Here is a 26,740-nt window from a genome sequence, read left to right as displayed (position 1 = left end):
GGAAAGCAGTCTTAAGAGTGAGAAGATGAAGGGGGCAATTATGAAGTGGCTCAAAGGGAGCGCACATCAGATATGTCAATACCAGGTTCAAATCCCACTGAGGCATTCAGGTTCAAATCCCACTGAGGCATTACGAAAGGGACAGGAGGAAACATGTGAGTAATGCCCTTGAAGAAGCGAGAAACAACAGGGGATTTGAAAAGAGAAGGTTGATCGGGAAGCCGTAAGAAAGCAGAGATAGCTGAAAGATAACCTTTAAGGGTGCCCAGAGCAGAGCCCTGCTGGGCCATGGAAAGAAGAAAGAGGACAACCTCAGAAAGACCGGCGGAAAAGGGATCCACAGCCTTTGCAGTGCACCATGCCACAAATTTATTCCACCTGCAGGCGTATACCGATTTTGTGGAGGGACGCCTGGCTGCCAGAATCACATCGCAGACTTCAGGAGGCAAGTCAAATAGCATCAACTGTCGCCGCTCAATCTCCACGCATGGAGGTGGAGACTGGAACAGGTTCGGGTGGAGCACCGTCCCCTGCTGCTGCGACAGAAGGTCCTCCTGAAGAGGCAGTCGTATCGGGGGATCGATTGACAGACTGAGTAGCTCGGGATACCAGTACCTTCGTGCCCAATCCGGAGCCACCAAGATGACTTGGGCCCGGTCGCGCCTGATCTTCTTCAGCACTCTGGGCAGAAGTGGTATAGGCGGAAAGGCGTACAACAGACCACAACTCCACTCGCGACGAAAGGCGTCCCCGAGCGAGTGCCGCCTTGGAAACTCCAACACACAGAACTGCTGACATTGCGCGTTCTCTTAGGTGGCGAACAGATCTCACCAAGGCTCTCCCCACTGCCGAAAGAGGCCTTGCGCCACGTCCGAGTTGCCATTCGTGATCCATCATGCACCGGAGGCTGAGTTCGTCTGCTCTGGCGTTCAGAGAGCCCGCCAGATGTTGAACCACCAGGGTGATGCCCTGATATTCCAGCCATGTCCAGAGGCGCAGAGCCTCCTGACAAAGGGTCCACGACCCCACCCCGCCCTGTTTGTTGCAATACCACATGGCGGTGGTGTTGTCCGTGAACACCTGCACCACACTTCCACGGACAACGGGAAGGAATGCCTTCAGTGCAAGTCGGATCGCTCTCAGCTCCAAAAGGTTGATATGGAGCAGAGACTCCGCTGGAGACCAGAGTCCTCTGATCTCCACCTCCCCCATGTGGCCCCCCATCCCAGGAGGGACGCATCCGCCACTACTACGTGCTCCGGGTGGAGTAGGGAAAGGGATCTGCTGCTGACCCAATCGCGGTCCGTGAGCCACCACTGCAACTGCTTTGCGGTGCCCTCAGAGATCAAGACATGGTCGTACAGGTTGCCCCGATGCTGGGCCCACTGAAACTTCAGGTCCCACTGCAGAGCCCGAATTCGCCACCTGGCGTGATGCACTAAAAGGATGCAGGAGGCCATCAGACCCAGAAGCCGCAGCACCAACCTGACCGAAACCCGGGATAGAGGCTGAAAGATGGGAATCAGAGCCTGAATATCCCGGACCCGCTGGTCTGGAGGATAAGCCCGGAACTGTGCCGAGTCCAGAACCGCCCGATAAAGAGGAGCGTTCGGGAGGGACTCAGATGCGACTTCGGCACATTGATGGAGAACCCCAGCAGATGCAGGAGGTCGGCCGTAGTCTGGAGGTGGGAGACGACTTGCTGGGGCGAGCCCGCCTTCAACAGACAGTCGTCGAGATAGGGGAAGACTGGAACCCCTGATCTGCGCAGATGAGCTGCGACCACCGCCATCACTTTCGTGAACACCCGAGGGGCACTGGTGAGTCCGAAGGTGAGCACAGTAAACTGAAAATGCTCCTGACCCACCGTAAACCACAGGTAACGCCAGTGGGCCGGCAGGACGGGAATGTGAAAATAAGCGTCCTGCAAGTCCAACGCTACCATCCAGTCTCCGGGGTCTAGGGCAGCCAGAATCTGAGCTAAGGTGAGCATCTTGAACCTCTCCTTCCGGAGGAAGGCGTTGACGCTCCTGAAGTCCAAGATAGGGCGTAGGCCCCCTTTGCCCTTCTTGGGAACCAGAAAGTAGTGGTAATAACAACCACGGCCTACTTCTGGACCAGGAACGCGCTCGACGGCCCCTTTGGTCAAGAGGGCCGCAACTTCCTCCCGTAGAAGACTCAAGTGATCCCCCGACATACGGTGGCACTGCGGTGGCATGGCTGGAGGGTCATCTCGAAGGGGAGGGAGTAGCCCCTTCGGACGATTTGCAGCACCCACCTGTCCGAAGTGATGGAATGCCAGTGGAGCAGGTGATAACGAACTCTGCCGCATACTGGCGTGGAATGGGCCTGAAAGCACGGACTAGGAAGGCTTTGAGGCGGATGCTGCTGGGGTGGATGTGGATGGACCGGCACGTTGACCCCCTGTACCGCCTCGGCGGAATCCGCGACCGCGTGGAGGATGGTTCTGCGGCCTGTGGCTAGGTGGACGTGAGGGGGCGCCCCTTCCTTGGCCACGAAAGAGACAAAAGCGGAAGTTTGCGGGCGCGGGGCCGAGAGACCCAAGGACGTGGCCGTAGCCCTGGAGTCCTTAAAGCGCTCCAGCGCACTGTCCGCTTTGTCGCCAAAGAGGCGATCGCCATCAAAGGGCATGTCCATGAGGGTGCTCTGGACATCCCCGGAAAAAGACGTGGACCGCAATCAGGCGTGACGACGAAGCGCCACCGTGGACGACATTGCCCTGCCAAGCGAGTCCGTCGCGTCCAAACCACATAGGATGGCATACCGCGCTGCGTCCCGCCCGTCGGCAAGAGCCTGGGCGAGCCGTGTCCGAGCCTCCTCCGGGCACAGGGGCAGCACGTCCTCCACCGTATCCCACAGAGAGTGGGAGTAACGGTCCAAGAGACAAGCGGTGTTAATCGACCGCAGCCCTAAACTAAGGGAGAAGAACAGCTTTTTGCCAAACTGCTCCAGTCTCTTGGATTCCCGATCTGGGGGGGCGGACAGGAAGGAGGTCTGGGAAGTAGAGGCCTGGATAACCAGGCTCTCAGGGGTGGGGTGTTGGGACAGAAAACTGAGGTCGCCCGGTGCAGGGCGGTGGCGTCGGGCCACGTTCCGATCCACAGGAGGTACTGTGGGGGGCTTGGACCAGGTGCCCTTGAGAACGTCCATCAGTGCTTCGCTAAATGGCAGTAGAAGCTCCGAGGAGCTTGCTGACGGTTGGAGCACTTCAGTGAGGAGGTTAGTCCTCACGGCCACAGTAGGTAGCTCCAGCCCGAGGGCTTCGGCCGCCTTACGCAACGCCACAGAAAAGGTAGCACCTTCCTCCGAAGCCACGGTCGGAGGAGAGATGAAGCTAGTGTCAGGGGAGGTGTCAAGGCCTCTGGCATCCCCCAGCTCATCTGCCCAGTTCTGTGATAACTGGCCCTGGCGGGCCAGAGGGTCATCAGACCCCTCCCAGTCGCCACGTCATCCGATTCCTGATAAACAGGGGGAATGATCGGAGCCGGGCGGAAGATGAAATGGTCACCCATCAGTGTCGGATGCGCGCCGGACGGTGCCGCACCGGCCTCGGACCGGTGCTGAACCGGGGAACGGCGTAGTCCGGAGACGGCGCCGGGGGTGAAACCAGTGTCGACGCCAGCAGAGGAGGCATTGGGAGGTCGACCGGCATCGACTGAGATCCAGGCCTGGATCCCACGGGGACCTGCGGCCCCCCAGTCGAGCCTGCGGGGCCCGAAGGCGCGCCGGCAGGCGTCGACGGCGGAGCCAGGCCCCTCATGGCCGAGAGGAAGGCACTGATCTCCGCCGGAGTCACATCAGTCCCAGGGACCGGCGGGTATGGGGACGGACACAGCTTGTGCGGCTCCGGTGGGGCCGCGGGGGTGGTACCACCTGGACCCTCGACCGAGTCGCGTGACCGGCAAGGGGAGTCCGAAGAGCGATGTAGTCTCTTGGACTTCTTATCATGCTTCGACTTACCCGAAGACTTAGAACCCGACGAGCGGTGTTGGTGGCTGCGGCTCCGCGACCGGTCCTTCGACCTCCTCCTGGACAGGGACCGCGAACGGCACGGAGCCGAGTGTCGGAGCTTGAGAAGCTTGCGGGACCGCTCCCGCCTAGCCTTCGAGGTCAAGGCCCGGCAGTCGAGGCATGACTCCGCATCGTGGTCAGCCCCAAGGCAGTAAAGGCGCCGGCGATGGTGGTCCGTTACCGACATCAGTCGGTGACAGGAGTCACAGGCTTTAAAACCAGGCAGCCTACCGGCACCAGTTCGAGACGACGAGTAGACAAAAGAGTCCAAAAAGTTTTAGTCAAAAAGTGACTAAAGGGGTAAGCTCTTCCGGGATCGGCGCTGTCTGGCGCGGAAAAAAAAGAAGAACTGACGTCAGCACACGAGGGCGGTGTCTAAGTACTCCGACGACGTCATTCCGGCGCACGATGCCGACAACGGACGCAGAGCCGCAGACGACGCCTAGCGACGCGCAAGGGGTATTGCTGACGAAAAATCTTTCCGGATCCAGCCTCACGCCTGGGGATATTCTAAGGTGAGGAATCTAACTAACTTGTTTCTTTCAGATACTTGGCGCACTAGACCTTGACTGGTGAGTAATGTTGTTCAGACCTGTCTCAGTTACAGCTGGAACAGTACAATAGGCTACATTAAGTGTATCTGATTAGGAAGCCGCCTCTATATCTGAAAATCGGCAAAGTTTGACTGCCAACACAGTCACTTGAAATCGACTTTAATTGCAACCATTCATCTCTGTGAGGGTATAATGAGTAGCTAGACAGTTGGCTGTTTTTCGGAGGAGACCCAAAATATCTGCCTAAGGAGACAAAACGTTGACAATTCAATTTTATACAAAGACCAAATCCTGAAAGTGAACATTAGAGCCTTGAGGATCTTGTTGACTATTAATGCTATTTCATTTAGATGAGGCATGTTCTTCTGCACTTAAAATCTGAAAGAGACACTTTAGTGATAGATTCCTTACCTTAGAATATCCCCAGGCGTCAGACTGGATCGGGAAAGTTTTTCGTCAGCAGTACCCCTGCGCATCGGTAGGCGGCGTCGTACAGCTCCGCGTACGTTGCTGGCGTCGTAGTCGCCGAGATGACGCCGCTGGATCTACTTGGATGCGCCCACGCGTGCTGACGTCAGTTCTTTCTTTTTCAGCGCCACCAAGCGCAGATCCGGAGAGAGAGTACCCCCAGTCATTTTTTAACTGAGTTTTGGGGACTTTTTGTCTCTGTTTTCAAGTATTTATCAATCTACAGGTGCATAGCGATGCCCGGTTTTAAGTCCTGCGCGGCCTGTCCCCGCAAGATGTCAGTGACGGACCCGCCCCGTGAGTGTCTCTACTGCCTGGGGCGCGACCACGACTCCGAGTCGTGCCCCCACTGCCGGGCCATGGCTCCGAAAACTTTGCAGGAGCGGTTCCGAAAGTGGCTAGAGGCCAGGGAGTCGGTTCCGCGCCGTTCAAGGTTCCGTTCCCGTGGGAGGTCGAGGGACCGGCCGCGGAGCTATCACCATCATTCGAAGTCTTCGCACTCGGAGTCAGGTAAGGCAAAGCACAAGAAGGCAAAGAAGCATTGTCGCTCTTTGCCTTCCCCTAGCGGGTTGCGCGATGAAGCTAAGGGTGCAGGTGGCACCGCCCCTGCGGCACCAACGGAGCCTATGCAGTTGCCGATGGCCTACCCGACCTTTACGGGTCCATCAGCAACTCCGGCCCAGCTGCAGGAGTTCCTGTCAGCCATGGCACGTATCTTCGGACCGTCCGGCCCCACCGGTGCGCCTTCGGGCCCCGCGGGCCTGACTGGGGGTCCTCGTTCTTTGACGTGCCCGGCTTCGGCCCCGACGCCGAGGGACCCCCGTGTTTCCAGGCCTGGATCCCTGTCCATGCCGGTTGGCCCTGTACGACCTCCACCGGCATCGACGGTGCCACCGCTGGCGCCGGCCGCAGACCCAGCCAACGCCATCCCCGGTTTCCTCCCCGGCGTGGAGCCGGTGCCGGAAGGGTGTCTACTGACGCCGATTCCGACACCATTTGGGAACATCTATCCCTATATCCACCGACATCCATATGTTCCACCTGTTCAACAGGCTGTGGAGGACAAGGAGGACTGGGAGGGGTCTGAGGACCCTCTCGCAGCTCAATGAGAGTTGAACCCGGACGAGGATCCAGGAGATGCAGGTGACCAGGATTATGCTCCGGAACCTGGCGCACTGTCTCCTTCTACCGTGGCTACGGAGGAGGGTGGTTCATATTCTATGGTGTTGCGTAGGGCAGCCGAGGCTCTCCATCTCGAGCTCCCTACTGTGGCCGTCAGGACTAACTTCCTGATAGAGGTGCTTCGGCCAGCTTCTGCTTCTACGGAGCCGCTGCTGCCCTTTAACGATGCACTCTCAGACGTTCTTTTGGGCACCTTGTCCAGGGCCAAACACAGGGGCTCCTGTGGACAAGAACGTGGCCCGACGCCATCGCCCGGGCCCGGGCGACCCCATTTCCCTCTCCCAAAAACCCACCCCTAAGAGCTTGGTTGTCCAAGCCTCTGCATCCCCGAGCGCATTCCCTTCCGCACCTCCGGACAGGGAGTCCAAGAAACTGGAGCAGTTTGGGAAGAAGATTTATTTCTTCCGCCAGTTCAGGTCTGCGGTCTGAGAACACCGCATGTCTCTTGGGCTGTTATTCCCATTCTGTGTGGATACGGTTGCGCAAGTGCTGCCTCAGTGCCCGGTGGAGGCTCGGACAATACTCTCCCAAGCTATTACTGAGGGGAGAGACGCAGCCAAATTCACCATCCGTTGTGGTCTTGACACTGCTGGGCAGGGCGATTTCAACGACAGAGGCGCTACGCCATCACGCCTGGCTGAGGACGACTGGCTTTTCTGGGGATGTCCAGAACACGTTGAAGGACATGCCCTTTGATGGCACTCGCCTGTTCGGCGATAAAGCAGATTGCGCGTTGGAACGTTTTAAAGACTCACGGGCTACGGCCAAGTCCGTAGGCCTTTCAGTTAAACACATTCCTTCCGCTTCTGCTTTTCGCTTCTTTTGTGGCCAAGGAAAGGGCGCCCAAGCACATTCGTTTCAAAGCCACAGGCCTGCGCAGCAAGAGTCTCAGAGCATCCGTGGACGTGAGACCCGCAGAGGTGGGTCACGGGACCAGCGTACAGGTCTGTCCACCACCCCCCCTGCAGTCACTGCCTCCAAACCTTCCTAATCCGGTGTTTCAGGCCCACCAGATGCCAGTGGGGGGCAGGATTCGCCATCACCTCCACCACTGGAGCACTATTACATCGGACAGATGGGTTCTGCAGCTTCTCCGAAGAGGCTACTCCCTCCCCTTCGAGACTACCTCTCCAGCCATGCCACCACAGCACTACCGCATGTCGGGGGATCACTTGGCACTTCTCCAGCAGGAAGTTACGGCCCTCTTGGCCAAAGGGGCCATAGAACGCGTTTCGATGCCAGAAGTAGTTGTTAGTCCCACTACTTCTTGGTTCCAAAGAATGACATAGGCCTCCATCCTATCTTGGACCTTCAGGATGTCAATCGCTTCCTCCGAAAGGAGAAGTTCAAGATGCTCACAATTGCTCAGGTCTTGTCTGCCCTCGACCCGCAAGACTGGTTGGTAGCGTTAGATCTGCAGGACGCTTATTTTCACATCCCCGTCCTGCCGGCCCACCAGCGTTACCTGCGGTTCACGGTGGGTCAGGAGCATTTTCAGTTTACTGTGCTCCCCTTCGGCCTCACCAGTGCCCCTCGGGTGTTCACGAAAGTGATGGCAGCGGTCGCAGCTCATCTGCGCAGATCAGGGGTTCCAGTCTTCCCCTATCTCGACGACTGGCTGTTGAAGGCGGGCTCGCCCCAGCAAGTCGTCTCCCACCTCCAGACTACGGCCGACCTCCTGCATTTGCTGGGGTTCTCCATCAACGTGCCGAAGTCGCATCTGATTCCCTCTCAGAAGCTCCTCTTCATCGGAGCGGTTCTGGACACGGTGCAGTTTCGGGTCTATCCTCCCGAACAACGAGTTCGGGACATTCGGGCTAGGATTCCGATCTTTCAGCTCTTTGTCCCGGGTTTCGGTCAGGACGACCTTGAGGCTGCTGGGCCTCATGGCCTCCTGCATCCTGCTCACCAACCATGCCAGATGGCATATGCGGGCTCTGCAGTGGGACCTGAAGGTCCAGTGGGTGCAGCATCAAGGGAACCTGTCCGACTATGTCCAGATCTCGGAGGGTACTGCACGACAACTGCAGTGGTGGCTCACGAATCAGCATCGGGTCAGCGGCAGATCCCTTTCACTTCCCCAACCGAAGCACACAGTGGTGACGGATGCGTCCCTCCTGGGATGGGGGGGCCACATGGGAGCGGCGGAGATCAGAGGCCTCTGGTCTCCGGCGGAGTCCCGGCTCCATATCAACCTTGTGGAGCTTCAGGTGATTCTTCTTGCACTGAAGGCATTCCTTCCCTCTGTCAAGGGGAAGGTGGTACAGGTGTTCACAGACAACACCACTACCATGTGGTATTGCAACAAACAAGGCGGGGTGGGGTCGTAGACCCTATGTCGGGAGGCTCTGCGCCTCTGGACATGGCTGGAACGTCAAGGCATTTCCTTCACGGTTCAACACCTGGCAGGTTCTTTGAACGTCAGGGCGGACAAACTCAGCCGCCGGTGCCTGATGGATCACGAATGGCGTCTTCACTCGGAGGTGGTGCAAGTTCTCTTTCGACAGTGGGGAGAGCCTTGGTTAGATCTATTCGCCACCGAAGCGAACGCGCAATGTCAGCTGTTCTGCGCACTGGAATTTCCAAGGCGGCACATGATTGGCGACGCTTTTCGCTGCGAGTAGAGCTGCGGCCTATTGTACGCCTTTCCGCCTATACCACTTCTACCCAGAGTGAAGAAGATCAGGCATGACCGGGACCAAGTCATTCTTGTGGCCCCAGACTGGGCTCGAAGAGTTTGGTATCCCGAGCTACTCAGTATGAGCATGGATCACCCGATCCGACTGCCTCTTCGGGAGAATCTTCCGTCGCAGCAGGGGACGGTCCTCCACCAGCACCTGTCCAGCCTCCACCTACATGCGTGGAGATTGAGCGGCGACAGATGATTCCGTGTGACTTGCCTCCTGAAGTCTGTGATGTCATTCTGGCAGCCAGGCGTCCCTCCACTAAATCGGTATACACCTGCAGGTGGAACAAATTTGTGGCATGGTGTACAGCAAAGGCTGTGGATCCCCTTTCTGTCCCTCTTTCAGAGGTCCTTTTGTTCCTTCTTTCTTTGGCCCAGCAGGGCTCTGCTCAGACACTATCAAGGGCTACCTTTCTGCAAGCTCGGCCTTTCTTAGGCTTCCTGATCAGCCCTCTCTTTTTAAGTCCCCTGATGTTAATAGATTTCTCAAAGGCATTACTCACCTTTTCCCTCCTATTCCGTTTGTGATGCCGCAGTGGGACTTGAATCTGGTGCTTACTTTTTTGATGTGCGCTCCTTTTGAGCCGCTTCACAACTGTCCTCTTTGTTTGTTGACTTTGAAGACTGCTTTCCTGGTTGCCATCACCTCAGCTAGGCGCGTGAGTGAGCTCCAGGCTCTTTCCTGTAAGCCTCCTTTTCTGTCTGTCCATCCGGACAAGGTTGTGCTTCGCACTCGTCCTTCCTTCTTGCCAAAAGTTGTCACTGCTTTTCACATTGGGCACACTACCACCTTGCCCACTTTCTTTCCGCCTCCGCACCCTTCCAGAGAGGAAGAGAGGCTCCACCGTCTGGACCCAAAACGTGCGCTTTCATTTTACTTAAATTGCACACAACAGTTCCGGGTGGATGACCAGCTCTTTGTTGGCTACGTGGGCGCCAAGAAAGGCCGGGATGTACACAAGAGAACTATCTCCCGCTGGGTCGTCTTGTGTATCAAAGCCTGTTATTCTCTGGCTAAAAAGGAACCTCCGGTGGGGTTGCGCGCCCATTCTACCAGGGCGACAGCAGGCACTACTGCATTGTCCCCCTGCAAGACATCTGTCACGCAGCCACGTGGGCCTCACTGCACACTTTTACTAAACATTATTCCCTTGACAGTCAAGTCCGGAGAGACGACTTCTTTGGCCGTTCTGTTCTCTGTGACTTTCTGGTGTGATCTTTGTTCGCAGACCCACTGTGAGAAGTTGGCCTGATGTATGATGTCACTAGTTCTAGTGTACACCTTATATCAGCCCAAACAACCCTTATGGTGATTGGTTGTAAAGTCAACCTTATAGACCAGCTATCCTAGTGGTAGCATGGACAAGAGCAGTCTTAGGCTAAACTCTGAATGGCATGTGAAGCCAGCTGTTATACCATATATAATCCCTTGAATACCAAATGAAAGGACACCACAACAGATATATATATATAAAATAAAGTGTATTTATTCTAGTCAAACCCTCAGCACTCTTTATGAGATTCGAGGTAAGTACAACACAGTCTTATTCAAGCATACATTAAGTCACACAGGTAAGTAATACAGTTAGGCCCTATGGGCCACGCAAACCATATACTAAAGAAGTGGTATAAGGACCACTGTCACGGAAATAGGATAGGCCTAGGGAATCGCTGGGGCTACACTACACTACCCAAGGTTAGGAAGTGGGAGGCCCACGGGATTCAGGTGCAGAGTGGAAACACTCACGCGTAATGCGTATAATCGATAGAAAATAGTACAGTTCTGAAATAAGCAGTTTTAGGACACTTCTGGTATAGCTAGAAAGTCGAGACTCGGAAACTAGACCCTAGGATAGTCAATACCCTTGTGAGCACCGAAGTACCCAAGTTACCTAGCCCACGGGCTGCGGGTGCATAGGTGTGAACTTGCGTCGGGTTTCGTCGTGGACTTCTATGGATGCCTGAAGGAAAGTTGCTGACAGGCAGTCAGTGAAGAGTGTCCGGTGGATCCCAAGGCCGGGATCAAGAAGGAAGGATACCTGCAAGCAGAAGGGACAGAGTTAGGGTCACTAGCCAGTGACCACGTGGAACCAGGAAGGAACCAGGCGATGTCGGGAGATTGCAGGTGAAGAGGTGAAGCTTGTCGCAGCAGCCACAGGTACCAGGAGACGTCGAGGACGACCAGGACCAGGAGGCGAGCTGTCCCACGAAGGCTCTTACTGTCGGCGGCGTCGAAGTCGAACTAGGACTCACCAAGCCCTGGCAAGCAGAACCCACGAAGAATGGAGGACTTGCTTCTGGTGCAGACCAGGAAGGTCTGGGGTGCTTCTCTTTTGGCTAGGAAGTAGGGTGAAGGATATCAAGGGGGACTTAATCGTTATAAATTTTAGAGATCCCAAGGCTGTTAGACACATCCTAAATTGGCCAGCAGGGAACTCTGGCAACTCTATTTTCCCCCTCGAACTTACATATTTCTATCCCAGAACTCAAGGGACCAGAGTTGGGTACCCTGTAGTTTGTGATTTTCCCCAGATTAATCTACGTGCACCTTCTGACGGTGGCTATATATCAATAGAGCCAAACTATATTCCAAAAGCTTGGGATAATGCCCCAAGGTGGGATACCATACCGCCTAGGAATTATGGGAATAGAAGCAGGAGGATGGACCACCTGATGCCATTCACGCCGTTCGAGGCTGCTAATAGATATGAAGCTCTTTCTGGCCTCGACGGATGTGACTGACATACGTGGTCACTGACCAACTCACCCCCTGTTCTTGCCCAATCTAATCCGAATAACATCTTTAGCCCATTGGATATTGACAAACCTGACCCAATTGAACGACCTGTGCAGTGTACGGGGACCCAGATACTAGAACCCTTTGTGGAATCCCCTCCTATCCCTTTTTCTACTCTTTGCTTCCCCATAAACTCTATACCTGTCAAAGGGGCTGGTGTTGGTTTACCTACGTCGAGCAATTCTAATGGTTCTCTGGACCTGGTATTATCTAAGAATGCTATGGCTGCTGACCATGTCAGAATCCTTTCGTGGAATGTGGCGGGTCTTAAAAATAAACTTCCTATGGCTGAGTGGGGTGCGTTTATTGCCACTTTTGATATCTGTCTGTTCCAGGAAACTTGGCTGCTTAACGAGAGTGTGGTTTTGGGCTTTGCAACATATGATATTTTGGCAAGTATGGGCATTAGGGGTAGACCTTCGGGTGGCCTGTCCATATGGGTTGGTACATGCCTAGGAGCAAAGGCAGTGGAAATTCAAACCAACTCTCGGGATGTACAACTCGTTTTATTGGATCCAATAAATGGCCCTAAAATTGCATTGATAAATGTTTATGCAAGGCCAAACAAGCGGGGCCATGAATCCGAGACCATTGTCGAACTGTCCAAACTTATGCAGTCACTCGACCCCTCCACTGTGATAATACTGGGTGGGGACTTTAATTGTCACTTCGAGCCTCTTTGGGACCCAAATTTAGGAGATGCAGATGAAGTAGATCTATTATGGAATATCCCTGATCCGTTGATGCCGTTGGTTAAAGTCTGGACTCCCCCTGTTTTGCAATTGCAGTCGCTGGCCCTAGCGGCATCATTACGAGCATGCAATGGCAGGGTGAATCCAGACAGACCTGGGAAGGTAACATTTAACCGACCAAATCATACCTCAATAATTGATTATATCTTTCTGGAAGTTAGGTTTTGGGACAGGATTTATAAATTTGAGGTCATCGAGAGGTTTGATAGTGACCACAATGCCTTAGCATTGACCCTTAAACCAGGGAGCTTTGGCCTAAAAAATCCCTCACCGAATGTAAACAAAGTTACTAGTTCACTGATTATCGCAAATTGCAGAAGGAGGGTCAAATGGCCTACATTCCTAACGTCCGACAGTAAACTTGCGGAACTTTACGAGATTATCATACCATTTCTTGAAGAAATGGGGAAAATTGGCCCATCGACCAGCCCAATTGACATACATGGCCAACTGGTTACGGCTCTAAAAGACACATTGTTTCCGGTAAAGAAGGTAACCCAGTTTCAGACCACAACTGCCCGCTGGTTTAATACGACCTGCCGCATGGCCAAAAAGGCTCTGTTGCTGGCCATTAAAACCAACGACAGAGAAGTCATCAGGGTAAATCGCTCCCTGTATAAAAAAGCAATCAGTGACGCGAAGAAGGAAAGGGAGGTTGTAATGTGGGAAGAACTGGGCTTGGCACTTAGCCGAAATGATGCCAAATCTTTTTGGTCCATTGTAGCAACTGGAGTTGGTGGGCAACACCATGCTCCTACACCTAATATTGCCTCCTCAATATGGGAAAGTCATTTTGGTGACTTATATGGTATGCCCGATCAGGACAGTTTAACTACCTGTACCTCCGAATTCTTACCATTACCCGGTTGCTGTGATTTAGCTGATTGTTTTACTCTGACTGAAGTGGAAACAGCAATAGGAAAGATGCTCCCCAATAAGGCTCCCGGCCTTGATAAATTGCCTGGAGATTTGTTCAGGGCACAACCAAAGATATGGGCCCCTTATCTGGTCACCCTATTTAACTGCATTCTACAGGGGGACAATGTGCCTCCAACGTGGCTTGGAGCTGAAATTGTCCCTATCCTAAAAAAGGGTTGTCCATTGACCCCTTCCAACTACAGGCCCATTAGCCTAATTGATACTTCCCAAAAATTAATGGGGAGGATTCTGCTGGATAGGGTCCTTGAGTGGATTGAAGAGAAAGGGATCCTTTCTACCTTCCAGGCAGGTTTTAGGGCTGGTATTTCTACTGTCGATCAGATTTTTCGCCTGCAGGTCCTGTATTGGAAAACAGCCAAGGTGGAGGGTGGCAGCCTCTACCTTGTGTTTGTGGACCTGCGGGCAGCTTTCGACTTAGTTCCACGAGCTAAATTGTGGCAGGTTCTAGCTGATTTGGGCCTCCCGCCCTATTTGTTAGCAGTCTTATTTAGGCTCCATGAAAATAATTTTGCCCAGGTGAGATGTGGCAAGCATGGTGACCTTACTGATCGATTTCCTGTTCACAAAGGTGTCCGCCAAGGGTGTGTGTTGGCTCCCACACTATTTAGCCTTTACATCAATGGTCTTGTTGACCATCTGAATAGTGTGGTAAACAACGATGCCCCAAAACTGGTAACAGGACGAGTGCCCGCTCTGATGTTCGCAGACGACACTCTGTTGTTGTCTAGAACATCATCGGGCATTCAAAACACACTCGATGGTTTTGTAAAGTTCTGTGAGCAGCGGGGATTGGAAATCAACCTGGGGAAAACAAAATTTATGATTTTCAACCCCCCTAACCGGGTACGTCCAAACCCAATTCTATACGGCACTCCCCTTGAAAGGGTTAAAACCTTTGTCTACCTAGGCCTCACTCTGACTGAGAAATTTAACTGGGATAAGCAGATAGCCAAGTCGACGCTTAAGCTCTCCCAGTTGGTGGGGGGTCTCACTAAAGTTTTTAAAAAATCGACCTATAAACCAGTGTCACCCGTTTTGGAGATTTTTTGTCGACAGGCCAGAGCGGCCGTAATTTATGGGGCTGATTTGTGGGGACATAAGCAAACAGAGACCCTTACTAAGGTTGAGCAGTCCTTTTTAAGAACACTTGTAGGGCTCCCCTCTAGTACGCCTCTGACTCCCTTGAAATTTGATTTTGGCCTAGTCTCAATAGATGAGATTGTAAGTGCCAGACCAATCTTGTATTGGAAAAGGTTGTGGTCGGTTCCTGAACTGGCCTCATACAGAGCTGAATTCATTGCGATCTGGCCTCTCCTTAAATCTAAAAAGATTCCCTGGCTCCAACATATCAAAGCTGCCAGTGCCTGTCTAGGACTCCCGGAATTCTGGGATTCCCCAGAAACTTTTTGTACCGGATTAACAAAGAAAGAACTAGCTTCACTGATATGTACACGGAATCTCCAAATACTTTCGAGCTCTATAACAGTGGGTAGATTGACTTCTGAGTTCCTCACAGTTAAACCTGACTTAAAATTTGAGGAATTCATGGATCAAATCGAACCCCCGCTTGCTCGAAAATTATACATTCAGCTTAGACACGGCACTTTACCAGTCAGGTCCTTTTCAGCTAAGTGGCAGACGCAGAATCAGGAAAGTTGTCCCGCATGTAATTACAAATTGGAGACCGTTTCACATGTGTTGTTCTTCTGTCCTGAATACTCTGCAATTAGAAAATGTTGGTTAATTCCCATTTGTAGGAATTTGGGTTTTCGTCATTTTAAGCAGGCTCTTAGGTCCCTAACTTATGATACCCACCCCCCTATTGTATTTGCCGTATCTCGTTATTTATATGGCATGTGGCGCAGGAGACGAATCTTTTTAAATTAATCTCTGTATTTACTTTTCATATGATAACGTCTTGTTTAATTCTTTTTTAAATTGTAAAATTATTTATTGTTTTATTGTACCTGCTGATGTACTTATGTGCACGTATATGGTCTAATGGCCGAAATAAAGTTATCACTGACTGACTGGCTTCTCTTTTGCAGAGGAGCAGGAGCCAGTCTGGAGGAGCCAAACCAGCAGTGGAAGTTCAAAGGTGTGTCGTCGCAAAGGCCGCTAGCCAACGGGCAAGCAACCGGACAGACGCGGCAAGCAGGAAAATGCAGAAGGGCCCCACGCAGGACTCGTGGAGTGTGGGGGGCTGATCTTCGGTGTAGATGGTGGTTGGGGCTTCTCAATCCCCGGTGCACAACTTCGAGGGTGCCTCAGAAGCTGCGCTGGAAGATACTCGCCACTTTTCCCAGGTAGCCGGTCCCACGTCTCTCGTCGCCTCCACGGATCTCAGCTCGGCTGTGGATGTGGATCAGAGAAGTCTGGAAGTCAAGGCTCTGGTCGGGCTCTGCAGTCGGTCCCTCGAAGAACTTCAGCAAAGCAAAGGGTAAGTCTCTTGATGGTGCCTGTTTGCACAGGGTAGCCACTCCTTGGGCACAAGGGAGATTCTTCAGTCTTCTTCTTTCGTCGAATGTCGAAGGTCCAGAGTTTCTGTTCAAGTTGCAGGTTCAGGATAATCTACTTTAGCAGGGCCCAACTAGCTACTAATATACTGGGCTAGTGGGCTGGGCTACCTGCAAGGTCCCTCCTATGGGTGGGACCAGGAAGGGGAGTGGCTACACCCCCTTTCCTTTGTCCAGTTTCGCGCCAGAGCTGGGGCTGGAGTGCCCCAGCACCGGTTTGAACTGGACTATGCATGGAGCACCTTGTGTGCCCCAGGCATGTCTCATTCCTTTCAGCCCTCCCTGCCCCAATACATTTAAGTCTGTCTGGGGAGGTGCTAGCACCTCCCCAAGCAGGAAACCTATTGTCCAAGCCTCCCTTGCCGGGATTACTCCCAGCAGCAGGAGGTCAGACTCGTGTCTGTGGCAGCAGCATCCATTTTGTGATGCTGAGGCTTTGGTTAGAGTTAAACAGCAAAGTAGGATTTTAACATGTCTCTCCCTCTAGAAGGGAGGAATAATATCCTCATCACCAGAAATGGTATGGGGGTATTATTCCAAAGTGTTAGACACCTTACACGACATGTTTTGATAAAGCCAAACCATAGTTACCATAACCGGTTAAGATTATAAGGCACTTTAAGAGTATATGGTAGGCAATATCATAGAACAGCTATAAGGACATGGTTCCGAAAGCTGCAGACAGGCTCAGCTCATGCTAGAGCACCATCTCACATGTTACCAAGCACTCTGCCTCCAGGATTGTTAAGGCCTGCCATAGGAGTGGCTGATAGGTACACATGTGTCTATTTTAAGGGTAGATATAGGTATACTATATCTAAGCAAGGGGTGATTACACGACCTTGCCGCAGCTGAGTGATCAGCCAGTTGTGTCTGATTGGAAGGCCAGACCAGGGGTGGCATAATACATGCTGCAGCCCCTGGGAGGCCTAGGGTACTCCTATGCCCTGGGTACCTAGGGTACACTGTACAGGGTCCAATAAGGTGATCCTTACCAATTGTGTATGTACCTAGGGTACATGGAGTCCATTTTAAAGAGAGAGCAGACAGCCTGAGACCCTGAATGGCAGGATCTCAGGCCAACTAAGTCGAAAAACCAGCTAGACACAATGCAAAAAGTTGGGGGTAACCATAGTCAGATATCCACCTTCCTACACCCACTACCGGGGTTGGTATTGCTGGGGAATCTATTCTAAGGTAAGGAATCTATCACTAACGTGTCTCTTTCAGATGCACAAGTTACTTACTTGCGTAACGATATATCTGTAATAGACATTAGTTAGTGATAGATTCCTTACCGCCCCACCCATCCTCCCCGTTCTGCGTACTGATTTCTAGGGGTAAGGTCATCCCTTTCAGGGCCCTAATTTCAATGCACCAGTGGTCAGTATCTTGCATTGCTCTGCGTTCCTGGCGTGGAAAGTCGTGTACAGAAGTGACGTCAGCGCGCGTAGGCGCGTCTAAGTAGCTCCAGCGACGTCATCTCGGTAACTACGACGCCAGCGACGTACGCGGAGCCGTACGACGACGCCTACCGACGCGCAGGAGTACTGCTGACGAAAAACTTTCCGGATCCAGTCTGACGCCTGGGGATATTCTATGGTAAGGAATCCATCACTAACTAATGTCTCTTACAGATATATCGTTACACAAGTAAGTAACTTGTGCGTCACCACCTACTTACCCACACTGCACTAAGCACTGTGGTCGCTGCACTCCTATACATTGTTAATGATAAATGACCTGCATGTGTCGCAATACATGAAAATACAGTAGCACGAAAATATAAGCATTTTAAGATGGTTCCTTTTTTTTTTTTTTAAACATACATCAAAATAATTTTAAAGACATATATCTAGTACATATACGCAAATGAAAAATTGGGCACTATTGTTTTCTTGATAGTCTATATCCTGGTTTCCTTAAGGTAGACGGGTCAGGCTTGCCTATTCTTATCTAGCTTCTAAATGGTCACGGTGCCTAATGCTTTTTCCTAACCCTTCAGAGAAGGGTTGTGCCATTAACAAGGCACTGAGACTTTTAAGTCAATACACCTTTGACAGTCAAGTAAAGCAGAAATCCTCTACCACGGAAACAAAATGAGGTCTCCTTTCCACTTAGGCATATGCCAAAAGGGATACTGAAACCGAGTAGACGGGTACGTAACCAAACTTTCATTTATCAAAATGATACTCCTACCTAAAGAGGCCATGGGTATGACCAAAAATGGCATTTGTTACTTTTCCCGGAAACCAGACCACTGGTAAGGTGAAATGGCATACCGCCCACTACACCTCAAAGGCCTTATTGAAATACCATGAAAAAATACATACATGTAGAGAGTCACACTGCAGAGGTAAGCTGAAGAGTCTTGGGATCCTTGGCATCTTCACATCTCTTCTATCAAACCCCCTGATGCTAAAATGATTACCCGCCAAGAGCGGTGGCACAGGCAGGCCAGGTCTACCCATGAGTGGGGGTGGATGCCAGTCTAGATTCCTCCGACGACGCTGCTCTTCCCAGTACAGTTTCTCCTCCTCCACTCTTCTCCAGTACATAGCCTGTTCATAGCGTCTGGAGAGTAGATTAAAGCACATTTACCACACATACAACAGACTCAGTTCAAAAAAACGTTATCATTCACTGCAGAAAATCTATCCTTTTCACAATCCCATGAATAGTTTTGGAACAACCTTTAGCTTTCAAACACCCTTTGGTTCAGAGGTCACAAGAAAGCACATGAGTCCAGTTTAGTAAAGTACTTATCGAATGTCTTAAATCCCAAGACTGACTCATTTTTGGTGTAACATATGAGGGTGGTTCCACCTATACTTTAAGTTAGCGAGAGTACATGGGTGAAGTTATGAATGTAATTAGTACCTTCTATGGCTTAAAGGAAATGAGGGGACTTTGTTCAGTAAGAAGGGAAAAAGTAACCTGTAACATGGGGTCAGGCGTAGTTTGCCAAAAAATCCTTCTCATTTGGAGTGCAACCCTACTGTACAGTCACATGCACTGCACCGATTGTGAATAGGTGCTTTTCACTCTATATTGAGTTTTGCCAGAACAGATGTCACACAATAGTGTTTAGTGAATCAATAGGAATAAATTGAGGACGAAATGCCTAATCTGAGGACTTTACAAATGAAAGCTAAAGATACTTCATTCTTTCTGATCAAATATTGCCTTGATCTAATGACAAAACGTTTGTTTGCTGACTAACAACACAGTATGCAGTCAACCAACCCGATCAACATGCCGAGTTTAATAAATAGTGTGTAATAGTAGTTTTTGTAATCAGGTTGTCCATACTTTGTTATTCAGATGAGACCATAAGCTAGTAGAACGTTCTAAAGTCTTTTGTCCTGTCAATGCATTGCAGATGAAGAGTATCCATCACACTCTTCTGTGTTAAAAGTTTAGGGCCTGGGAATGAGTGGACCCAATCTATAATGGCATTTACTTTAAAAATGAAGACCCTTTTGGGACAAATCTTGGATAGGTGGACAACACATCTATGCCCACATGTCTAAACTCATGGCTGACCCACCGTCAGCGCTTCACTAACCCTCCATAGTAATGCAGTTCAGCCAGTCTTGAAGGTATGTATGACCAAACCTTGAAAGAGGGACTCATTTTTCTTGATCTTATAGTAAGCCTGAACATGCTGCTAGTGTGCATTTAACTAAAGAAGCAAGTTTGCACAATGCCTTGGACAAAGGCAGTGAAGTGTGTTGATGAAACCATGTGATAAAACTTAACCACAACGCTAACGTACAAGTTACTTACCTCCGGTAATGATGTATCTGGTAAAGACGATTCTAGCCGCAGATTCCTTAATGTAGAATTATCCCAGGGCGTGAGACTGAACCCAGAAAAGTTTCTTGTCCCGCCATCTCTGCACGCCGGGGGGCGGCACAACGCGACTCCGCCCCGCCGTCTTGCGCGGGCGTGACGTTAGCGAGGTCACATAAGCCCCACCCCGGCGCTGACGTCAGTTTGCTTCGGAGAACTTTTCCGCGCCACAATGCGGAGCCATCACAACAAAACTGAGGAGAGCATGGGAACAGTGTGCGAAAAAGCAGCGAAACAAAACAGAGAGAAACAAAGGGTGAGGAACAGCACCAGTTGGCACCAAGGTACCAGAAAACTATAGCAGCGAAGCCATAGCAGGGAAAGAGCAGAGCACCACTTTGAGGAACAACTGTGCAAGCCAAGGCGATAGCACCAGTCGGCACTAAAGTACCAGAAGCCCAAAGCAGCGAAGCTATAGCAGGAAAAGGGCAGAGCACCACCCCGACGAACAACCGAGCAAGCCAAGGCGATAGCCATCCTGGAGGCAAAAGTATATGAAAGCGCCGGAACAGAACGAAAGAGAGGCTCCAACCACAAACCACACAGTGAAGGGCCACAAGCCCGGAACAGAGGAGCAACAGCAATCCACCCCCAGACTACACAGACAAGGAGGGCCAGGTCCCCTGAAAGGGGCAGGAGGCCAAAGGACAGGTAAAGAATCCCCAACCTAGAAGACCGCAAGGGGATCAGAAACTCCAAACAAACAGAGGGAAAAAAGAGCAAAAGGAGACCCCTACACTGGAGAGAAACCAGCTGGAGGGAAGCAAAGGCACACAGAAACCAACCATCCCTGTATCAAAGAAAGAGTGGGGGATGGAACCAGAAAGCAGAACCGGGCAGCCTGACCGGAGGAAAGTGAAGAGGACACCCCTAGAAGACAAGCCACCCAGAGGGAGGCGAGTCCAGAAACCCAAGCAGAGGGTCCTCGCAGAACGGGGAGGAAGGGTGGGTCGTGAAGGAATCTGTGGCTAGAATCGTCTCTACCGGATATATCGTTAACTGAGGTAAGTAACTTGTACATCTGATAGAGACTACTAGCCGCAGATTCCTTAACGCAGAATAGATACCCTAGCCATAACCAGAAGGGAGGAGGGCCTGCGAGAGAGCCTCCCCAGCAGTAGAGACTCAGAGCCCCAGCAGGGGACATATCACAGGAACAATAAGGGAGGGCAAGGTGGTCCTACGCCTAATTAAGGGAGGACTGCCCAACACCCCGCAGGGGCAGACAGCACCCGAAGGGCCTCAAGGAACAAAAGAAGCATCTTAAACCCCAGGCAGAAGAGACGGAACCGGAAGCAGGGTCCGCCGTAAGAAGTACACACAGTGATGGAAAACAGCCGAACACACCTTGGCCGCAAGCAGTGGACAAGGCAGGAACGGTCCCACCGCCAATAGCGCAGGCGTAAGAAGAAAAGCACAGATACACAAAGCCCCAGCGGAACCAGAGGCAGGGGCACAAGGGAACACATTAAGGGCCACGACGGTGGACCAGAACAAGCAGGCAGGCGCAGGCGTGCGCAGCCAGCAGCAGGCAACACCGCGGAGCAGCGCACCAGAACAAGCCAGGCGCAAGCCGAAGACAGAGGTCAGGGAGGGCCAGGACACACCCGAAGGGAGGGGCCGGTTCCGAAACACACACTGACCCATGAAAGAAGTAGGACCAGGCAGAAGAAAAGGAGAGAGAGAGACCGAGGACAGGCCCAGACCGTCAACCAGAACACAGAAAGCCAATCCCTCTTGAACAACGAAAAGGGTGACCACACCCCCCAGCACATGACAGAGCTACGTTATAGCTACAAGTACCCCACATAGGGTATTCTACGTTTCAAGAAAACATGGCAACATCTCTTAGGTAAAAAGTCTGCAGCAGAGAACAAACAGAAAGGCCTGCGGGTAAACCGCAGACGGTTTGCCAAGCAGCCAATAAAGAAGACACAAAAGGCCCAATACCAGGACCTACATGGGCTTACCAACAGCCAAAACCACAAGGCAAAAAAGGGGGGCTGAACCAGCAGCCAACAGCACCCAAAGGCCAACCGAAGGACCCGGAAGGCACACTAACCACACAACACACAACCGGGGCTACCAAACACTAGACCCCAGAAAACAATGGGAGAACACCTCCCGGAACACAGCAGAGGACCGATATCCAGGTTCACTTAGGAGGAGGAGGACGAAGCCCCGCAAGGAACCGCTGAATGGCAGAATCCGCAGGGGCGTGAAACAAAAGAGCGCAATCGAAAGTGAGGTCAACCAGACGCTCACTAACATTCTCAGGGAAAACACTATCCCTCAGCCAAGCATGGCGACGGAGGGCCACCGAAGAAGCCATGGTGCGACCAAGCCCCTCAGAGATATCCAGAGCCGAGCGAAGAATAAACGCCGCCTGCTCCCGGCCATCCAACACATGGTGCTGCAGATTAGCGCAGGCACCCTCCTGAGAAGCGCAAGACAGAAGGGACTCCGCGGAATCCCACAAGCAAGAAGTGGCTCTGGCCAACACACAAAGCATGTTGAGCGCCTGCAAGGCAGCACTGGAGGAGACGAAGATGTTGCGCCCCCGGAATCTAACCACCAGGCCTCCCGCGATGGAGGAGACAACACTGAGGGCAAGGAGGGAAAGGCAGTCTGCAGAAGAGGGCCCCTGACAGAACGGTGGAAGGAAAGGCAGACAGGATCATGCGGAGCAGGACGGTGGTGGTGCAGGAGCGGCTGGGGCACCGGGTCCCCCGTGGCAGAATGCCCCCAGGCCCCCAAGAGAGAATTATGGAGCGAAGCTTCGAAGGGAAGAAGCAGCTCCCGTCCACCAGAGCCCTGATGGAGAACCTCAAGCAAATGATCCACGGGGAAAGGGGCAGCAGGGTCGCCCAATGCGCAAAATCCCCGCGGCCGTGGAGACTGCCCGGGCGAAGGCAGCACTCGCCTCTGTAGGGCAACGCTGTGTGGAGAGCAATTCCTCTGCGGGCGACAGCTGTAAGCTAAGCCGGCCGTCCCCCAGCCCAACCAGAGGAAGAAAAGCACAAGGCCGCCGCCTGCCCAGAGGACCGAGGGGGACTCGAGGATGAAGCCCCGGGCACCCTCCTGCGACACCACAGGGACCCCCACGGGTGTTTGCGGCGAGGCAGAGGCGCTGTGGTCCGAAGGAGGAAACCCCATAGGGCCGCAACCCGACTACACCACATCTCCAAGACCTGAAGCCGAACCTGCCGGAGCCGCCGGCAACTCCACAGAAGGCCCCGCACATGACAAGGGATCCGCGGACGTGCCAGGAAGAGGAGCCAAAGAGGCCTGCAGGGCAGCAGCATAGGCCTCCATTTGGGTTCTGATCGCCCCCACGCCGGGTAGGGTGGCGACGCGTGACGCGGCACAACCCACGCCCCCCACAGGGCGGGGACCGGGCCTCGGGGACAAGCTGCGACACTCACCAACAGGCGAGTGACGCCCTTGCGGCTTCTGAGATGGACGATGTCGGAGACGGAAGCGGCGGTTCTTGAACCCTTCCGCGGGGGACTGACGCGGTGACAACGCGGACCTGGACATGCGGACCGAGAGGAGTTTCATCCGGCGCTCCCGCCGGGACTTCGGCTTCATCTGCTGACAAGCCTCGCAGTCCGTGGAGTCATGGTGCTCCCCCAAATACCACATACAAATGGGGTGAGGGGCCGTCGCCGACATCTGGCGCGTGCAAGACTAGCACGTCTTGAAGCCGAAGGCATTCGCACACTGTTCCCAAAAAGAAACGCAAAGCGTGAAAAGAAGGCCTGAATTCAGGCCAGGAACACGATACGGATCTGCGTTGCACGCGGAAAAGAAGGAAACTGAAGTCAGCGCGCAGGGATGGGGCTTATGTGACCTCGCTGACGTCACGCCCGCACAAGACGGCGGGTTGGAGTCGCGTGGTGCAGCTCCCCGGCGCGCAGAGATGCTGGGACAAGAACATTTTCCAGGTGCAGTCTCACGTCTGGGGATAATTCTACGTTAAGGACTCTGCGGCTAGTAGTCTCTATCAGATAATCAATTTCAAGTAGGTGGCCTGCTAGTCTCCCAAGTACTTTCATGTTCATGTACCTTTGGAAGACTTAAATACCAAAATGGAAACTAAACGAGACAGGCAACCAAGTTCCATGCTTTGGACATTTTGTTGTTTGCATTCTGGTTAAAGGAGGAGCTAGCCTGTCAGTTCAGGCTGGCTTGTTTCCACTGGAACAGGGTTAAGACTCATTTGTATATTGCTTGGTCCAAGTTGAGGTGGCATGGTGTGCAAAATAACAGTGGACTGGGATGCGGCCCGAGTAATTACCAGTGGCTGAGATTAATTCAAGCATTCCATCCATACATTTTTTGTATCCACTAGTTAAGATGGTGCTCAGCACACAGAAGGCCAGTGTAACATTCATGGGAAGATCATATGTGCAGGAACATGCAGCAGGATACAGTGATTCAAGGTAGAAGACAGCCAACATTATTAAGTCAGACAAATTTTAAGTGCAGGCGAGGACAGCGTAACTATAAAAACACACTTGGGGATTTGTGCTACCTGAAACCTGTTACAGGTGCGTAGCTATTTGACTACTATCACATGGCAAGAAGAAATCTCAATCTGTTGTTGAAAACACACCACTTAACTCCATCCAAGATAGTTCCCACACATACCTTGTACCGCATAGTAACTTACGCTCAAGAAAAGGATGGCCAGCAATAAACAATACATCTCTTTCACAGAAAGGAGTCACATAAAGGAGTATAACACACCGCACATTAAAAGTGGCAATGAGCACAAACGCTGTTAGTGTGGTCTGGTGATAGTTCCATGAGAAGGGGACATGCTAAGCAGATATTTCCATGATAGACTGTCTCTTTCTAACATATTCGGGTCTGAGACAACAACTTACTCATAACGGGTCATGAACTCACAAAGCACTATACTAAAATACCCCACAAAGTGCATGTTGTTAAAGTGTATGCAATGCAGGTGGCTGACTGGAAGCAGGATACTAAGTTCAGCAATCAGTCCAGCAAAGGATACACAAGATACCATGGAGGCGAGTCGAAAAGCAAATTACATATGACCTTTTACAGAAAGAAAAGGCAAAGTGACTTGACTGGTATCTACTACCACACTACAGTTGCCACTCCAGACCTCTCCGTGCAACACCATGGACTTCAGCAGGGGTGTCCCGATGAATTTACCAACTGTTGTTCCCCAGCAGTGTTGGATTTGTACCCACACTGTTGTTGTTGCTGCTGTTGATGAAGGGATGGCAACAAAGGGATTGTAACCATTGCCGGCTGTAATAAAGGTTGTTTCTATACTGGTAATTCGTTTTGTAGACTCTATTGTGGTCTTGAAGACCCAATGTTTTTAGGGTTTCTACCGCCATCTTCATGTAGAGGATATTTTCTTGCATGTGCTGACCCAAAAAGAGTTCTGTCATTGAATAGTAAAATTAGCAAATTCAGTTGAGCATCAGGCTTCTGAGATGTAAATCGAAGCAATGATAATATGTTTAGCATAATTCCATGTCTAAAGCTTGAAATCACTAATTCTGCAAAGTCCATGCCCTCACTGATGACATGGTTGCCAAGCAACCAACCTTCATGTACCGCATCTTGAAAGTTCTGTCTTCGACCCTTTGGAAGTGCCAATGCAATCTTTAAAATGTTTACAAAGGGGAACAATGATATCTTCCAAGGAGAGCTGTAGCTCTTTCGTCTTTAAGAGCTGTTGAGACAGTTCCGTAGATTTTCTTTCCGTTCTTTTGCCCTCTCTTTCCAGAGAAGCAGAAGTGTCCAGTGGTGACGGATATTTTTTTACGTACAGCAGACACAATGACTGAGTCCGGTTTTAAGTCAATGCAGAGAAAGATTGGATCTTTCTCTGGAGTCTTTGATTTTTTCAGAAGCTGTGGAGCAGCTAATGTGTATAATTACTCTCCTATCATTTCGGCCAGACCTGGCACTTAAGGGAATATAGGAGTTTCTCTGAATTTAAGTGTCACCTAATAACCACTGTGTGCAGTGTTTCTAGCATGTAAAGCCTCTTCTTGCCTCCCAGTTTTGTCATCCACTAGAAACACTCTAGATGATGAGCCAGTAATAATGAGGGAGTATATGATAATTTAGAATCAGATTAAATAATGTGGGAGTATATGATAATTTAGAATCCCACTAAATAATGTGGGAGTATATGATAATTTAGACTCCCCATTCATCTCAGGATATGTCAAGTGATGGAGAAGGAACCCTCTTACGGCTGAACTTTCGAGGTGAATGTTCTTCAGCAGGATCTTGAGGTCAGAAAGGAGGAGGATTGGGAGCTTCCAAAGTTATCTCTCTCGATGATGGAAGCTTTTTCTAAACGGAAGACACAGATGTCTGCCTGGAAAGGTTATTTGTCTGTAAGCCTAGTTCTCATCCAGGTGAAACCTCATAAAAATCATGAGCACTGAATTTACCTGCTAACAAGCATGATCATGGAGTAATGGATTTCCTAGAGGGCAATAAAAAGGTATTCCCTCCTACTAGATCTCCATCCCCACCTTAGACATTGGGCACTGTACTATCCAGGCTAATGTGTCCATCTTCCGAGGCAATACACAAGGCTACACTACAACATTTACCCAGGAGCACTGCTGTCCCAGTAGGTGGCACGGTCAGTGGACTTCAGGCTCTGTGTTCACAGGAACCTTTCAGTTTTCCATCACAAATGAGTGGGTGGGGGATAATGAGAACTCATTTGAGTTTTTCTCTTAAAGTGGACTTTAACGTAAAGCAGTCAAATTTCCTCAACAACATTCTTTTAAAATCCTTCAACACAAACAAAAAGCTCTCTTTGCTCGTTAGATTAAATTCTAGCTTGACAGGATAAAAGTATTAACACAATTGATTGCTTACTCATAAACTATGGTCCTGAAGGAAGTGGCTTATGTGTGACCAAGTAATCAATTTCAAGACAAATA

The 26,740-nt window shown here is 51.4% G+C and overlaps 1 protein-coding gene across 1 annotated transcript in view; it reads right to left on the bottom strand.

Moving 5' to 3' along the window:
- ZFR2 (zinc finger RNA binding protein 2) overlaps window positions 1–26,740 on the bottom strand; it is a 701,383-nt gene that overhangs the window by 357,641 nt on the left and 317,002 nt on the right. The window contains exon 11 of the mRNA XM_085639486.1: window positions 18,260–18,500. Coding sequence (XP_085495612.1) covers window positions 18,260–18,500 — 241 coding nt within the window. The remainder of the gene's footprint in view (window positions 1–18,259; window positions 18,501–26,740) is intronic.

The sequence above is a fragment of the Triturus cristatus genome, chromosome 12, assembly GCF_964204655.1.
Source record: "Triturus cristatus chromosome 12, aTriCri1.1, whole genome shotgun sequence".
In the NCBI taxonomy this organism is placed as follows: Eukaryota; Metazoa; Chordata; class Amphibia; order Caudata; family Salamandridae; genus Triturus; species Triturus cristatus.
Note: the sequence above shows the minus strand (reverse complement) of the source record. Positions and strands in the feature narration are given on the sequence as shown.